Source organism: Notothenia coriiceps, unplaced genomic scaffold (genome assembly GCF_000735185.1).
Source record: "Notothenia coriiceps isolate Sejong01 unplaced genomic scaffold, NC01 NC01_scaffold00000490, whole genome shotgun sequence".
Lineage (NCBI taxonomy): Eukaryota > Metazoa > Chordata > Actinopteri > Perciformes > Nototheniidae > Notothenia > Notothenia coriiceps.
This window is the reverse complement of record NW_011333191.1, coordinates 336,381-354,585: the sequence shown is the minus strand read 5'-3', so window position 1 is coordinate 354,585 and position 18,205 is coordinate 336,381. Positions and strand designations below refer to the sequence as shown.

At 40.2% G+C, this 18,205-nt stretch overlaps 1 protein-coding gene across 1 annotated transcript in view; it reads right to left on the bottom strand.

The window, feature by feature from the left end:
• Nucleotides 1-15,909, bottom strand: part of LOC104953780 (regulator of G-protein signaling 3-like) — a 61,218-nt gene extending 45,309 nt beyond the window's left edge. Inside the window, exons 1-8 of the mRNA XM_010780791.1 lie at nucleotides 15,086-15,909; nucleotides 11,734-11,815; nucleotides 10,913-11,018; nucleotides 10,013-10,448; nucleotides 7,923-7,962; nucleotides 6,759-7,081; nucleotides 5,356-5,433; nucleotides 1,853-1,964 (exon numbers count right to left, since the gene is read on the bottom strand). Coding sequence (XP_010779093.1) covers nucleotides 1,853-1,964; nucleotides 5,356-5,433; nucleotides 6,759-7,081; nucleotides 7,923-7,962; nucleotides 10,013-10,448; nucleotides 10,913-11,018; nucleotides 11,734-11,815; nucleotides 15,086-15,340 — 1,432 coding nt within the window. The 5' untranslated portion in view covers nucleotides 15,341-15,909. The remainder of the gene's footprint in view (nucleotides 1-1,852; nucleotides 1,965-5,355; nucleotides 5,434-6,758; nucleotides 7,082-7,922; nucleotides 7,963-10,012; nucleotides 10,449-10,912; nucleotides 11,019-11,733; nucleotides 11,816-15,085) is intronic.
• Nucleotides 15,910-18,205: the final 2,296 nt, after the last annotated feature.

Here is an 18,205-nt window from a genome sequence, read left to right as displayed (position 1 = left end):
ATAGCGATAGCCTTAGAGGGCGAAGCCATATACGAAATAGAACTCTGGGATTATGAAAGTTATGAATGAGAAAAGTAATAGCCATCGATTCCCGACCGAGCTGAACGTTTTGATGTTCGAACGGAGTTTCTGCGATGTTCAATGCGGGAGGAGAAGCGCGGCAAAATAAGTCGGCGGAATAATAAAAACTTTTCGTCCGTAGAAGAACAGTTAGTTGGAATGCTGTTAACAGCATTCCGACTAAATTATAAATAGACAAAAATGTGACGATACATTATAAACTTCTTCACCAAAAGACTGAAGGGGCCAACGTTACTACTAGTTTTCTGAAGAACAATATTATCACTGGATACTGTGATGGATTTACTGTAAGGTGTCAGGGGTAGTCACGCTTCCATGACACCTGTAAAATTAAAGAATTTCACAAATTAGGATCAATAAAGTATCTATCTATCCATCTATCTATCTAGGGGGCTTTATCTATTGACGGTTGTACCGAGACCTCAAATAAAATGCCATAAAACGCCTATAAATCACCCAAAGCAGCATTTATTTGAATGGGTACTTACATTTCCAATCAATGACTTCACACAGTGGTCTCCCCCTACACTCACACTGACTGTGAACACTGCCATTACAGTCAATATTCTGCTGGACAGAGTGGACAAGGTCCTAGCTCAACATCCTTTTAACACCTGTCATGCTGCTAAATCAACCACATAATCCCGACACCACTACCCACTGTTAAATCCTATTTACTGTCACTCAGCTATTGACACCAACAGCTGGAGGAGAGATTGGCTTTCACTGTTTCTCCCACCTGGACTTATGAATTTGAAGAAATATTGGTGTACCTCCTCTCCTCTGCCTCTGACCCAACACTGACTCTAAACGTTGCCCCCCGTCTCCGCCCACCTCTCTAAACAGAGATATTTACAGGGAGCCCTATTTATTTGAAAGCTCTATGCTCTGTGTGGCCCTGAGAGCCAAGCCATTCTCTCCTTAACGCTAGAGGAGATGGTTGTTTACACTGTGGTGACATAAAAAGACAAAGCATCAGGAACTTTGCCCGTTTTTCCCTAAATATCCTCTGGTTAAGTTCAACTGATTCCCTGTAATCACGGGGCTGTCTGCTTATTTTTAGTTGTGTAATTTGTGGGTACAAGTGTTTCATTTGCCTTTTGTGTGTAACTGTTAAAGTGTTGTAACAAGGTAACAGATAAGATTGTGAAATATATTTACATATTGCCGAGTTCTTTCAGGACTTTGAAGGAAGGTGTTGATATAGTAACATGAATTTGTCACCTTAAAGTGGACCTATCATGCTATATTTGAATAATATAGTGTAGGACCATACCTATGTAAGGCATATTTATACTTTTTATTTTTCAAAATACAGATCATGCATTTTAGCCATTCCTTATTTCTCTCAATGTAACACTGTCTTTGCATGGGCTGATTCTGTGAGAACAGCACCATCTACAGGCCTGGCATATGTACTACAGCGTCTCCAGCGCTTTCGAACGACAATGTCCGTGGCTGTCTCCCCTTGATTGGTGGAGTTGGCCCAATAGCCGTAACGCCACTTCTATGACGTCACAGAAGTGTTCAAATCTAGATCAGTCTGTATCAGATCCGTTGCAGCCCCTTTTTAAGAGATTTGGGTATGGAGGAAAATAGAGAGGGTTGTGTTTTCTGACACTTGGTGAGTTCCCTGGAACACCGGGGGACACATATTCATGTATAAAAGACGTACAAAAGTGCATTTTGCATGATAGGTCACCTTTAACAATTTTGACATCTTAGACTTTAACAAATGTTGGAAACGGGTGCAAAAAAGGGGCGTACATACCGTCCTGGAGCCTGAGCTGCCGGAGGAACAGCGGACTCTGGAGGACATTACACCTGCCGGGCTCGTCTTCTCTTGTCACCAGCATCAGGTCACTGTACACAAACACTGTGACCTACAAGAGCAGAGGAGGAGAATGAAGAGACAAAATGAGAAAAATACTGAGTTTCAAACACCACTCTGACAAGGTCTCACTAGTGCTTTGAAGTTATCACATATGATCTGCAAAAGTGTGAATAACACCACCTAACACATACCAAAACTCTTCAGTCACCTCTTCAACACAGGAAATGCAGTTCACAGTTACACAATTATGGCCAAACGAACCCATAAAGCCACAGTTTGCTTTGGGAACCTGTTGCATGTTACACTGGTGCCTTGATATACTGACCTAGTCAGTTATTTTACTTATTAACTCTGATTAAACTTCATGTAGTGTTACAACTGCTAGTAAAACATGTATAAGCCTTTTGAAAATAAATACATAAATAAATACATAATGTATATATGTGTTTAAACTTCAATAAATACATTTGAATTCTTTGGACTGGAAATATTGTTGCTTCATTCAATCATTAAGATTATTGTTGTAGTATCCCTGCAAGTTTCTAATTAGATTTAAAGATTGTAAAATGGCGCCGGGTTTTCTAGAAAAATTGTAATTGTTATCATGCCAATTATAATGTCATGTTAATTGATCAAGTAATCAATGGCTTTATATTAATATTACTGCAAATAAAGCCTATCCAGTTTTTTATAATTACTATACTGTCATAACACTTTTTCAATTCATTTAGTTTAATAGCAGGGCATTATTCAATATTACTTGATTTTTTTGTCCTTTAATTTCTGTCTGCTCTTGTAACGTTGTTGATACTGTACCTTCCCACACTTCCATCAAACTCAAGACACTAATCTCATTTACTGTAGCCCCAGTATCCCCGTCAAAGATGATGAATCGCTATGAGAGGAATTGCTGTCAGTGTGCAGAAGAGGCAGAAGGCCTTAATCTAATTACTTACAGTATAGACTCTTTTAGTCCACACACAAACGTCAGATTGTTACTTCAGAGAGAGATTTGCAACACGTCACAGCAGCCCATGACTGCCTTTATGCTTCTGAGGCGGCTCAGTGAGCAGGGCATGCCAGTAAAACACTGACATTGAGAATAATGAAGGAACTAAGCATTAAGTGGAAAAAAAGAGATATGAGTATAAAAAGTAGCTTATAAACATGTGTGGTTTCATGCCAAATAACATGAATAGGGTGTAATTGATGTAGATGGGCAACGGTTGAAAACAATGCTTTGGCTTCGGTGGCTTCCTCTGAAGGGTGAGATAGCAGAGTGGGTATTTTAGATGAAACCAGTATGTGGTAAGGGTGTGTGTGTAGGTTTGTGTGGGTGGAAGAGGATGTAAGTAAGAGTACAGAGGCGAGGACAAAGTGACGAATGAAAGGCAAGCAGCAGAGAATGTTCACACAGAGGAAACCACACACACTTTAAATGCATACACAGACAAACAACAAACACATAATGACCAAAAGAGCGCAAAAGTTTTTAAAAACACAACCTTGATAGAGAATAACAAATGTAAAATAAAGGTAGCCATCCCGGTCAAGGGAGCATGAATGATGAATGATAATGGTGCATAGTGTGTTTTAATAAATATTGGTTTTGTATTTATATATTCACTTTCAAAAATAATTTTGTTGAATGTTTATTCAATCGCTGTCTTATTCTCTATTCACACAACTTAATCCACTTAAAGCTGTTATGGCCAAATGTCACTTTGAAGTATTGCCATTATTTAATCCACTAAAATTCCATTTTGTCCAAATGTCACTTTAGATTATATCAAGTTATTGCAATGCTGTGCTCATTATTTTTGTTCAGATATCATAAGGAAAGTTGTAGATGTTTGTGTGAACAAGAGAGTCTGTGTGATAGCCTCCTGGGTTAAGGTTTAAAGCTGGAACAACACTAGCTGATCATTAAAAACAGCACGCACAAAGCAGTGGAGAGAAACTCCCTCCTGACAAACACTGGCTGTTAAATATTTGTTTTATGACTGACCCCCGAGAGGCCAGATTACCTTCCATGCCAGCGGTCACTTCACTTCACTGCACAGAAAATAGGATCTGACAGGGGGAATTAACAACTGTAGCAAAAGCTTAATTCTTTCAAAAAGTGATCCTTCTGTTCTCTTTCTAATTGGTATACTTTCTTAGAGCATTGGATGTCAGACAGGATTCCATGAGTTGCAACACTGATTCCAAAAACCTCAAATTTCAGAAACATATCTCCACTCCTCGTGTGATTAACTTTCTTACTTTAGCTTCTGCCAAAACATTAAACTTAACCTGGGTCACAAGTTTTTCTTTTTAGGGAAAATACAGCTGAACACGTATCAAGATAATCCAAATATTTGTAAAGTAAATAAAGTTAGAATAACGTGGCTAATGTTAGCTTGAAATACAGTAATATTTGATCAATTAGATAAGATTACATTAGCGGACCTGGCTCTGCTGTACAGCACTTCATTTTCTTTGAAGCATAACATGCAGTTAAACCCTACAGGGTAAAGCACATAAAACACCGCTACTTCTGTATTTCTGACACCGGCAACATTTAAGTACTTGTTACAGTATACATATCTATATTTTAAAACTTCGAAAATAACAAGTATAATTAATACAAATATATTACACATTTTCCATTTTTAATTTATAATACAGATTATGCAAGGTGAGCTTAAAATACTGTGATAGAATCATTCATATATTCTGAGAGAGTTCCTTTGATACATAAAACAGATTTTCTCCCTCGGCTAGATCTTTGGCACTCTGCTCTTTAATCAATTATTCATTCATTCATCGACTCATTGGTCTGATAGCTCAGAGCAGTTACAAATTCTTCAGAGATGTTCAGACATCTCCTCTCACAAACTGCTCCTCACTTGCTTTCTCTTTGCAAGTACATACATAACTCTTAAACATACACAAGCTTTGACTTGAGATCAGCACTGGGTCAATGGACCGTCACTTCCATTTTGGCCAAATAAACAAACAACATAACTGGTTGTGACAAACCAGTAAAATGTTTGCCACTCGTCATTCTGTCTCCTGCAACCTTAAAAGACTGGAGAGGAAAGAGCCTCAATCTTTCTGGATCAATCAAATTATGAAACGCTTCGGAAGACGATTGCGGAAATAACATTTTCTTTCCACATATCAACAAAATCCAATCATGTGCCTTTCAGGGTCATTTCTTAAAATGAGTTTTAGATCATATCCTGCTTACAGTTTGGATGTTCCGTGGTCAACGACAGAGATTCCTGAGCAGAAGCAAAGTGAAGAAAGAGCTAAAGAAAAACTGTGCTTTCTACACGGAGCACCAGCTCAAAAAACGTTTCTATTGTATTGAAATGAATGTATATTCTCACATCACAAGCATAGGCAAGGATATACACATATGTAAACATCATACACACACTGTTGCCTCTCACCTTGAGCGAGTGGTGCTTGCTCTCATGGAGTATCATCTCTTCGGATAAGATGAGCGCTCTGCTGCACAGGTCGAGGGGCTGGAAGAAGATCAATGACACAGAAGTTACACAGTCAGATTAAGGAACAAGGTTTTTGAAGATAGTTTTAAGGTTTATTCATAATTATTGATATATCTGATGAGATAGTTATCAATGACCACAAGCACATGTTACTTATATGATAACCATTGCCTAATCATCAAAATCATTGATATATGTTAAGCATTGTGTTAAGATACAAATCTTAGAATATTGTTTTTTTGTAGATTTAAAAAGTAAAACCTGAGGTTGTAATACCAAATCCATGTTGGCACTCAAAATCCAAATGATCTTCTGAACACTAAGTCGTCTAACTGCCGTGAGAAACACAACTGAAACAACTGTGCGGCGACATGTGGTCTGAGAATGACACTAAAAATGAACTGTAACACAGGAGGAGGCGACTTCCTCTCAAGTACAGGGTGGGTTAATTCAATATGCATGTGTCACATTTGCATACTGTGAGAAGTAGGGTCAGAGTTGCATGTTTCTATATGAGTTAACAGGAAGTACCACCACAGTCACTGCATTTCAAAACAGGGAATAGACTTAAAGAACTCAAGAAGCCAATTTGTAGATACTGCAGGAGGTGCAAAATGCATTGCTCTAACTTATCTCACATTTTCAAAAATATATTCACTGTAGCATGGGTATACTGCCTGTGTATATGAAGAAATGGTAGCATATGACTCATGACTTGCCTTCCTAACTTGGACTATCCCTCCTCAGGAAACTAGATTATTCCGATTACCATATGAAGAATATATGAAACGAAAAGTGTTTCTGTACACAGCTATATTTAGATATACAAGGTGGACAGATCATACAGAATGTATATGAGAAATATAAAAAGAACTGTCATCTGAATAAATACAAAGTCTAATTGCCTTGTAATGTATTAAAATATTAATTACCAGCACTCTGGTTATTTGAAAAATAACCACAGTGCTGTATTCTCCACAAAAACAACACTGCATGACTTGCAAAACAAAATGCAGAAGCAAAAAGGTCAATGTATTTCACTCCAAACCTCAAAAGTATTTTATTTGACCCAAATGTTCAGCAGAGATTTGTCTGACTGTTTTTTAGAGCATTATGGGTACCAATGGTTTTAGATGAATACCATATAGCCGCTACAGTACGGCCAAAGTTTTAAAGCGGCCAGGCCTTTGACTCTACCAAACTAGTATGATTTTGGGAGATAAGCTCATTCCTTTTGACCTTATGCCTGACTTTCAAATAAGCATTTACAACCAGGACCAAGTTAGCTCAGCTTAGCATCAAACCTTTAAACAGTTGGCTGGCTTTTCCAATCATTGGCTTACCTGAACAAAGATGGGGAAGATGAGGATCTTGGGAGCCACTTTGACATATCCGTAGTTGGCATGTGGAGTGTGTGAGCGGACGATGGTGCAGTTCTGGTAATTGGCAAAGTTAGCATTCTGCTGCTGGTAGTTGGGTGCACCGGCGTTGGTGGAGGTGGATGCTGTCTTTGTTGTCTTAGAGTTGTTAGACCTACGTAGGAAGCCAGTTCGGCTGGAGAAACCCCCTCCTCCTCCTCCTCCACTACTACTACTACTACTAGGACCTCCACCAGCACTGCTCTGGGGCTGTGGGCCAGAGCCCTGCCGTGGGTATAACCTGCCGGCTGTGGAAAATGAAGAACGTGAGCAAGTGAGGGTGAAGACAAAGATTACATCCTGTCCAGCATCATTACTGGCGCTACCTGTGGAGTGTCAGTAATGATCTATTATTAAGAGGGATAGATATGAGAGGATACCACTCGAGTATCAGCATGCCTATACGAGGATGGAGCTATGAGAAGTTTAGCCATAACTGCAAACAACAAATAAACATAGCCGGGCTCTGTGGAACGGTAACAAAATCTACATACCAACACCACAGCAGCTCACTAAATAAATGATATCTTGTTTGTTAATAAAATAAAAATCACAAAAATGAAGAGCAACAAAAGGAAGAGAGACAAACTGCGTCTATACTTTATCCTTACCAGAAAAAGACAGAAAAGGAGTGGCTAAAAAAAGCATGAGTGTGTTCAGTCCCCAAAGTAGAATCCTCTGCTCGACTTGTGTTTACCTTATAGTGCTAAATCCTTTTGGACAAGACAGTTTATGCATCATTTATATGTTAAGCTGTTATATTGGCCAGTTTTCAGAAGAAATCAAAACATGGCAAACATTTACTTAAAATAGCATTAAAAGGTTTGTTCTAGTCAATTGGGAAAACTGGATTCAAACTGAAAAAGTTTAATTTGAGTTTAAAGGGTCATTTAAGGCTGTTTCAGGGGGCCAAACCCACATTAATTAAAATAACAATACCCTGTAAAGTTAAGTAAAAAAGTAGATTAACATTCTGGGCTACAGCCAACAAAAAGAGGCACCAAAGCCAACTGAAACAAAGGCTTTCCACCAAGACACTGTTCACTGTGCCCTTTAATAAAATGATGTATGAGTAATAACATGTCTTACCTAATGTCCCCTGGTTGTCTTGGTAAACAGGCCTCAAGATCTGAAAGCAGAATAATATTAAATGACATTATTATTAAATAGGCTTAGGCACTACGAAAAGTGACATCTAAGCTCCGTCATAAAGCCAAGACATAATGACATTAGACACCATGTCCTTATTCAAATAATGAATAGATACTTCCATGTAATAATATTCCTAATACAATTCTGATTTGAACTTTGTATGGCGTGAGACTTGAAACGCAGGGTTGCCATTAAACACACTGCATATCCTTATTCAAAAATCCCACTATGCCACAAGTTTGTCTTTAGGGATGAAACTGGACATTATCATGTGAAGTTTCTTAATTGACATTGCATTTTAGTGTCTAGGACACAGCTGAGCTCATTTGAATTGTGCTAGATTCAGCGATTCAGTGGAGGTTTCTCCATGTCATAACAGATAACAGTCAACTGTAAAGATGGCCTCTACATCCCACGTTGTGCAGATTAAGACAGTAAGTGAGCTAGTGGTTGGAAAGTCACAAAATGTTAGGGTATTCGTATCATTAGCTTGCTTTTCTCAGCTTCTCATTATAAATGTGTCTCTAGTGTGGGCTTACCACCTAAAGTACTGTCAGTGCTATTAGACAACAAGCTTTGGGTATATTTAGCCACACTATCGCACCAAATCCCTCCCCCCTCATTTGTTTGGTGGCGGTTTGAATGTTTGTTCACTATGTTGGCATGCACCTGCTATCTTTTTCCAGAGTCTGACCAAACTACTATACACTTTATATTTTTATTTCTCTGAATCTATTTATGTTCTTCCTTCTTAAAATCAATCTCATCTTGTCATGTGGGACAGCTCAATTTCTTTGACATGCACAACAATGTCCCTTAACTGAACCCCAACCTGAGAAGCACTCACAGATGAAGATGGACATGAGGCACACACAGACACAAACAAATAAACACACACACACCACAAGTTACAGAAGGACACAGAGGAAGAGAATTAAAAGAATAACACTACCTGCTCTAAATATGACAGAAAAAAGGATTTAGTTTGTTAGAATATTTTAGAAGCAATTATTTAGAGACCTAAGGTTTACCCAGATTGTAATAAGAAAAAAATGCATTTTGAATGTTGGTTAGCCTGAGGTTGTTAATTGGTTAGTATCAAAGTGTTACATAGTTGTTAGCTGAGGAACTCAGTTCAGTCTTTTTGATTTGAATAAATGTGCTTTATTTTGTTATGATCAAAGCTTTTACCTTATATACATGATGTCATTGGATGAAAAAATAAGTACAGGCTGTATAAAATGATTTTACATATTATTATCAACATAAAGACTCTGAAGAAACATTGCCTTGAATTGGGCCTATTCAGAAAACATAGCATATTGGCTAGTGACATTTAACAAATAGAATAATCAAGTTTCTCTTGTGAGTTTTTCCTCGGAAATGTGCATCTTTAACCTGGGAATATAACCCCCCGCTCTGGCTCTGTAATTAGAATGTGTTTACCTCCATGCCCTGATATGCACTCGGAGAAATGGACCAGCAATGGAATACCTATTTGAATCGAGAACTACTTTTGTTGAGTTATATATTTTTACAAATGCCAGAACTATTTGTTTGAAAATGCTGATGTGAGAGTCGCAGCGCACAGATTGTTTTTCTATGTTATATGATATCTTTAGGGTAAGTTATGTTACATACATATGCATTGCCTTTCTAATACGAACTGTGATTCATTGGTCAAATGTAATGAAATAAATATTGGCAAAGCTTCACATAGTAAAGGCATACATGTATATTATTAGCAGCTGCATATATTGTATGTTATTGTCTGCTCCTGCATTACCTCATATCTACATGACACTGTCTGAAGTGCATTGTGTTCAGGACATGTCTTAAAGCACAGATCAGTGAGAGGGCAGTAACCCAAATGGCGCAGACATGCTGTACATACAGTCCTTCTATCTATCAGCACCGGGAATGAAAGGCAAGGAGACATATCTAGGATGAGCCACCATATGACCGAGGTGAGGATGAGGAGGACGAAGGAGATGATGAAGATGCAGTCCACCAGCACTCTGTGGTACCTGGCTTCCGGGGTTGATGGGGGCCAGGATGATGTAGTTGTCCCCGTTGGATGCCTTCACGCGGGTCCCCTTCAGCGTGGCAGTGTGAGGGTGGTGGAGGAGGCGCGGTTTCCCGTCCAGCTCCTCGGCCGACCCCCCATGGGCCCCCCACCCACCCAGAGTCCCAATGCCTACGCCTCCCCCCATTCCAGCTTCAGAGCCGTTGACCAGCAGCCTGCGGGAGGCGGTGGCACGGTGGTGGGCTGGGAGAGGCGGCACGACCGGGGGGGATTTACTCGCACCAACATCTGGAACGCGCCTGCGGGTTGGGGGCGAGGGGGCGTCATAGTTTGAGGTGGACGGATTGTAGGAGGGCCGATGGATGAGGCCCTCGAAATTAGGCTTAGCTGAAGGGCCCGTGCGCCACACCACCAGTTTGGCTTCATTGCCGCTGTTTCTACAAAGAGAAATAAATATGATGAGCAACAAAATATAAGTAGTTCAAATAAATAAAAACCTTGAAACTGCAAATCTGTCCATGCATTCGTAAATCACTTTTATAAATCCTTTCAAGAAGAATAAATAACCTTGTAGAATATCTGCAGACACTTTAATTATTACATATAGAGAATCTACTCTATGTATGTACAACTATAACTTTATTTATAATCTATACATGTATCATTTATTATATATCTGAATCATACAACTATATGGATAAACTTCCACTGTAATTCAATCTCAAACTTTGAATTATCGTTTTTCACACCAGGTTTTGTTCACGTACTGAAACAGATATCAAAATGAATTTCGATCATGATGCCAAAATGAAATCATACAAGAAATTAAATCCATTAGATAATCTTTACAAATCACTGATCCTGAGACCTGAATGACCCTCTGGTGGGTTGGACTCATTACCTGATAGCATGGGCTAGGTCCACACACTTCCATTGCTCCACGGGCTGACCGTTTAGCTGCAGCAGGGTGTCCAAGTGCTGCAGACCTGCCTGATCCGCTGGGCCCCCTGCACCAGGGAAGAGACAGAAGAGTTAAGATCATTGCACACTCTTGAGTGACATTTTCATTTTTTTTGTTCATGTTCTTTCCGGGTGACATGTTACAGACTGGCGAATAGCTGCATGGATAAAACTATTGAATATTTGTCTGATATTAAGATGATCTGTTGTCTTTTGAGGCTAAATTCATTTAGGAATTAGCTTTCTCACGTTATGTGAATTGAATTATTAGGCCACAGAGGACACACATGTCAAACTCAATGGATGTGAAATAAAGCTACCTTAAACATAATATACCCAATAGAATCAAGAATTTATGATTTAAAAAAAGCAGTTCAGACAGCTGCTTTGACGCCATATATATGTGTATGTGGTACGACAGTGTGCTATATCAAGCTCATGTTGTAAATATTATTAGAAACTAGAAATCTACTGTTGGCAGTCCTGAGAGTGAAAATCAAGTGCATCCCTTACAGCCAGACAGTATTCAGTCCAATCTTCTGCAGTAAATTCACTTTGATTATAGCTGCTTTCACATTTCTAGAAGTATCATTTTAGGAATAGCTAGGAGAATGACAAGTTCTTCAGTAAAAATGAAAGAAAGATGTTCCTTCTGCAAAGTCCCAGAGGTAGTTCAGAACAATCAGGACCTCAGCATTTAAAAATCAAACCACGCCAGAACATTGAGCTTCATTTACACAGACGTGTGCATGCAAACCTCACCTGGATCAACAGCCTGCACCCTCACAGGGGAGTCTGAGCAGATGGTGAAGCCGAATCCATCCTTTCCTCGGAGGATGTTCACCTGCAGAACACAAACACAAACACCGTCATGTCGTGATAAGAAGATGGGACCCCTCTCTCTCACTACTTGAGGAAACCAAACGCAGCATGCTGTCATAATAATCAACTTCCTCCCTACAGGATGATTAAGTGGATTTGTATTCTGCTTCTACTTCCTCTATTAAAACTGTCCTGACAGCAGTTTCCCGGTGAACCCAATTAGCTGTGTTCGTAGGAAAAACAAGTCCAAGAGATGGAGGAAAGGCGCTCATTGTCCAGCCGTTGAGGATAAAATGAATCCTCACGAAAGCACATTGCCAATTTAAATCAGACCTATACTCTGAATAGTGTATAGCTGGTGCAAAAGAAACACAAAGAAGAATTGCAGTGGAAACGCACACAAAGCCTCTTCAGCACAAACATGTAAACCTTTCAAATTCAGGGCACACTGATACTAACTGAGAAAAGTAAATGTAGATTGCTAAACTTTATTTTTCCATGGTAGCATCAGTAATTATATAACGTGTTTATAAAGCCAAAACAGCACCAATACATTTAGCAAGTGACAGCTTATTATTAACCATTAAGTCACATCTGTTATATGGTTGCACCAAAATGACATGTTTTTCTCCATTTATATATTTCATTGTCAGCATTTGTTCCTTATAAGATTAAACCGTCGCAAACAGAATAGTAAAGAAAGATCATAAAGGTTTTTTAAGGGCGGAATCTCGATGTTGTGAGTAGTGCAACCCCTTGCTTCTGGATAATATGCAACGTCAGGAATAAAGATTAAATCCAAACATTGTTCGTCCGCTCAAGTTCTGCAGGTCAACACACACACATAAACATTTGTAATACTGATGGCAGTTTCCCATTGTCTCTCTTTCTCTTTGACCCCGCGTCGCCAAACATTCGCTACCTGCGCCAGAGAGTCTGAGCCAACGTCAACAAAGTCTCCGTCCAAAACATCTCGCTTTCCATGTCATCTGCTGACAACCAGGGGACTAAAACACACACCGCCCCCACCGCACAACTCTTTTTCATTGCTCTGTTTTGCTCTAGCAGAGGAAAGCTTAATTATTTTAAACATTTTCTTTTATTTATCCTTTATTAAGCCAGGAAGGGCTTATTGAGATACAAGGGAGTCCTGGTTAGGAGCATGTTGGCAGTTTACCCATGCGCCAAAAGCAGAGACTTGACGTAATAAGACTATTCGGGGGCCTGAAGCTTATGACGACCCTAAAATGTCGGATATAATTGTAGTTTCTTTTAGTCCAATGAGTTGATGTGCCCCGTGTCACGGCGTTTGAGGCAACAATTATTTTATCATATTTTCCTCCTTTCAAATCTTTCTGTTTCAGTCTCTGACACTGCTATTGAACAATTGTCCTTCTACAGAAAGCCTGCTGATGTTGTCACCTGCTGTAATGTAGAAATTAGAAACTTGATTAACCGTGTTATACTTGCAAAGATGTACTCTCTGCACTGTGTGTATATTCTTATTTTAAGGACGGATGGATTTACACTAGTCATCCTTGCCTTGGTTGTGTGACAGAAATAGAGAAAGGAAAGATATACAGAAACTGACTGTACAGTAGGTAAAGATAATAAACAAGGATAGAAGAGATACAAAAAAAAGATAAAAAATGAGTAACATAGGGCAGTTGGACTTTAGACCGAGCAGATGACAGACAAATAGAACAGATGGTACAGTATGAAGAAAAAAACATTGAGTGGAAATAACGGAGAAAAACAACAAGCAGACATGGAGCATTTTGATGGATGAGCTTGAAAACTGATATGTGAAAGAAAATATTGAAAAGCAAAGACTGTGACTTAAAATTAACAAAAGTGAGAGAGACAACAATCCATCACGACTGTTCCATCTGCCTCTGTCTATCTACTCTGTCTGTCTGTCTGAATTGAACGCTGTTTCAGAGACTGTGTCCAACTCTTAGAGCTGCCCAAATTGGGCCAATTCATCCAAACTCCAAAGCCTTTTCAGCATTAATTTAATTTGTAAGCAGAGTTGAGTCCAACCACTTGGACTCCTCTGGTCTGGGAGAGGCAGTCCCATGCTCCTTTTTTCCACTTTGAATGAAAGCAGGGGCATTACTTTACCATGTTTAAAGAAAAGAGGAGACTAGCCTGGGAACAATGCAAGAAATCAGTATGAACGTCTTTTTAAAAAAAAAGGGACTTTTAAGATGTATTACTGAAAAGACGAATTAATGTGAAAAACACAGATTAAATATTTAAATTGTATTAGCATGGCCTTATTGATAATTAATAATTCAGTCAAAGGGACTGTGGCGGAACTGACTAGACTAATGAGTAAGATTTCAGCTTTCTTGTAATGAATTTAGAGGAAAATCTGGTGTGAACAGTATGTGTTCACGCTTGTGGGACAACTTTCCCCTTTTCACATTCATGCCTCAGAGCTACATGCTTTCAGACAGTGCATGAATCACGCCAGTGTCTGATGATTTGATGAAAACAGAACATGTCGTGTCTATTTTCTGTCAGTTCTGTAAAGGTTCTATTTACGGCAGACAGTCCAGCATAAACTAAATCAAACGTATGACCAACATTCTTGTATACATAATGGTTAAGTTATGATATCAAGAGGGTATTCTCAAAGATTAGACATCACACCACACACACAACTTAATTGTTAGTCTGTATTTTTGTCATGTTAACCTTCTTATTTTTGTATCTTCAAAATATTTAAAGATTTTGAGATTTTCTTCCACCTAAAGGAAATAATATTACATTTTTCTTAAAACTGTGTTATCCTGATTTCTTATGCAATGCAGATGTGCACAAAGGGTCTTATGTAAGGAGAGTGGCATCAGTTCATATCATAGCAAACGTGTGTCTCCTCTCTTCCACTCCTGATATCTTTCTCTCACTATGTGAACTATAAATAATGCAGAGGACACAAAAGCTTGTTCTCGACTCGGAAGAAAACACAGCCAGTTATTCCTTTCCGGATGTTTTGGACATGCTGTCCAAAGTGCAATTTCAGCTGTACAGTCAAAGTGAAATATTAGGATCTGATGGTGTTCAAACACAGATATACCCACATATTTTAGGCCTACACTTTTGGTTTTCCGACACGATGACAGCCGACTAGACCGGTGAAGATTCATGAATTATGAAATGTAATTCATCTTTCGCAATTAATTACGAAAGCAGTGGTTAACGATAGTTTTCTAACTTTTTTTTTCCTCACAATCACCGGTTGATTGATGTACCCTGTCCCCTATTCTCTGAAACAAAGACACACCTGAGGCAGCCTACATCCGATGCAGAGGTGGCACAGCCCGTGGATGGTGTGTATCACACCTCCACCTCCTCCTCTTTGTCCTTCTCCACCGTTCAAGTCTGCAGCCAGTACACACACGCTGCGACGGTGACTCTCCACCTGTCCGGCCCTCCTGCAGCCCGAGTATCTCCACAGCCTCCTCTGTGCAGCGGAGTGTGTGGTCCTGGGGCTATGCTCCGATGGCTCGTTGGACTTAAGTGTGTTATGAAACATCATAACAGTGACAGCTGCCCAAAAAAAGTCTGAAGGTGGCTTTGGTCTTGAAGTTTTCAAAATGTCCAGTTTCCAGGTGACAGTCAGGATGAATTGTGGCTCTAGATAAAAATATGGTGTCTCACCTTTCTGGAAAATAGACAGGAATCCGTCGAGTGTGAAAAAAACGTGTCCTTGGAGACTTTTTCAGCCAAACTGGCCTCTTCCCGCAAATTAATTTAAATTCAAGTTTCTTGGAAACAGTCCTTTCTTCAAAGTCGGCGTCACTCCGCCACTGTCCTCCAGATGCAGTGTTATCCATTCAAGGTTCCTTTTAATGAGTCCAGTCAATAATGCTCAGTGTTGCATCCGTACCTGCTCTCAACTACTGCATGTCTTCATCTTGCCTTGTTTGAAACTTCACTTCAATCCTCCCAACTTCTTCCTTCCTTCAACTTTTCACACTCAAATTATTTCTATCCTGTTACCACGGTCGCGCTTCTCGCCCTGTGGTTTGAGCGGCAGCAGCAGTTTCAGTAGCTCCTGAGCTCGGCTGTGTGAGTCGGCGTCATGCAGGCGAGACTGGCGCTGGCTCGGCCTGCTCAGGCTACACTGTAGCTCCTGGCAGGGGCGCTCATGGGAACTCTTCCACAGCAGAAGAATAGGAGGAAGTGCCTCCTACCGCCACCCCCCCCTCACACACACACACACACATGCTCTTTTGCATACCTCGCCACCCCACAGCCAGGACAGCTTTGTGTGTCTGCCCCCGATAAGGCCAGTTTGCTTCCTGAGTCCACACTGAAGCTGTGAGAGGTGCTATAGCTCTTGGTATTTTGCAAATATAAACTGTAGTGACTAATGCACAACAGTGAGACGGGGAGACATTGTAAAGACTTTTGATGGGATTGGTTCAGAAGGTGTGCAAATTTATGACAGACCATATTTGCACTTTAGACGGAAATGATTCTGATTGCAACTTTTAATGACCACATCTCCCGACATAGGACAATGACAGCACCATTGTTTGGATGGACACACACACACACACACACACACACACACACACACACACACACACACACACACACACACACACACACACACACACACACACACACACACACACACACACACACACACACACACACACACACACACACACACCTCATCAGATTCTTTCCACCTTAGCTCCCACGCTCCCCAATCTCCATCCAGACATTATGCTTGCTTGTTATGTTTTCAACTTCCATATTTCCTCTGCTTTTCCTTTCAGCTGCCCCCCCTCGACCCCCAAGTAACAAAACGGGAAATGACCTTTGACAATATCCCCTCCTCTTCCCGTTATCTAAACATTACTTGTATTTTTGCTCATAATATCCATATGCCTGGGAAAGAGGTGGCAATCTGCAAAACATAACAACAATCACCTGAGCAGCAGTGCAGGAGGAAGCGTGTTAAATTAGGGCTAAAACAGTGGCCAGTCTAACCCCTAGCAACCCCATTAATTACCCAGCATGCTTTTTGGATGTCAGGCTCATGGAATGAAACATGGACAGAGGAGTGATGGAGAAAGAGAGGGGTGAAAGAGGAGCAGTGCTGCACTAGTCTCGACAGTGCTAATAAAGTGGCAGAAAAGGCCGTTGTCTTAAGATCCCTTCATGCCAGTCGTAATGGCAGCTTTTCCCTGTTTGCCTTTTCAAAAGGGCGAGGGTTACCCGTCAAGCACACAAAAAACACTTTCTCTCTCTTTCATGCTGTGCTGTTCACCTCTAAATAGGCAGAAGGACGGATTAGAGGGAGAGGAGAAAGGGAGAGAAGAAAGCATGTCTTAGGGAGAGGAGTGAAAAAAGAGTTTGAAAAGCTTGTCTAGGAGCCAGACGAGACCAATCTGGTGTTTAGCAGTGTGGGATCTCTCTCTCACACTCCTTCTCTGTCCCTCCCCCTCTCTCTCTCTCTCTCTCTCTCTCTAACCTGAATAGACAACTATCAAAGGAGGAGGTGTCTTCCAAGCCATTGAAGACACATGGCCAAGTTCAGGGTCACAGCTCAAGTTGTATTTCCAAATCTCGGCATATGGATTCAGAGCTACAGTTACAACTATTTGAAGGTGACACTGCATTATATGAGACAGTGAGATGACAACAAACCTAATAAAGCAGCACCGTGGCTTCAGCCTTTAAATACTTGTCTTCGATGCAAATTCTAATTAAATGTAGAACTTCATAGATGCAAAGTAAAGTGCACTTTGAAGAACTCTACAGATCAATCGCAAACTAGACAGAAACAAATCTGAGACTTCTATCAAAGTCATTTGGATTCATCTGAAATGAACCCTAATAAAATGAATGGAGAAAAGTGAGTCGACAGAAGTGTAGATATTTGAGTCTAGACCTTGGAGGATTACCAGACAGCCAAGCCGCCCACTGAGATATTTATAAGGCTTTAATTCACCCATGCATACACACTCTAACACATTAATGACAGCCGACCTGTGATGTGAGGCACTTGCTTCCTCATCTGGAGCATGTTGGCGTTGGGGGCATGAAATGTGGAGGAGGTGTCATGGATCAGACCGCCCCAGGATTAATGGATGACTCATTCTAACACCTGAACCACAACAGTCCTTAGAACAAGATAAACACTAGACAACTACAGCAATGTTCATCTCATCTGCTGTACAGTGCAGAGCAGCATGGAACAAAGATAAGCACTCATACATTACACATTTAGTAGAGAATATAAAAGGGCTAGGAGCAGCCAGGGCCTAAAATACCCACAAAGGATACTTTATAAGAATACAATGAACCATTTCCTAATTAATTCTGAGATGACGGACAGAAAATCTATCCATCTCTGTCCTCTTTTCAGCAAGCCTCATTCTTCCTT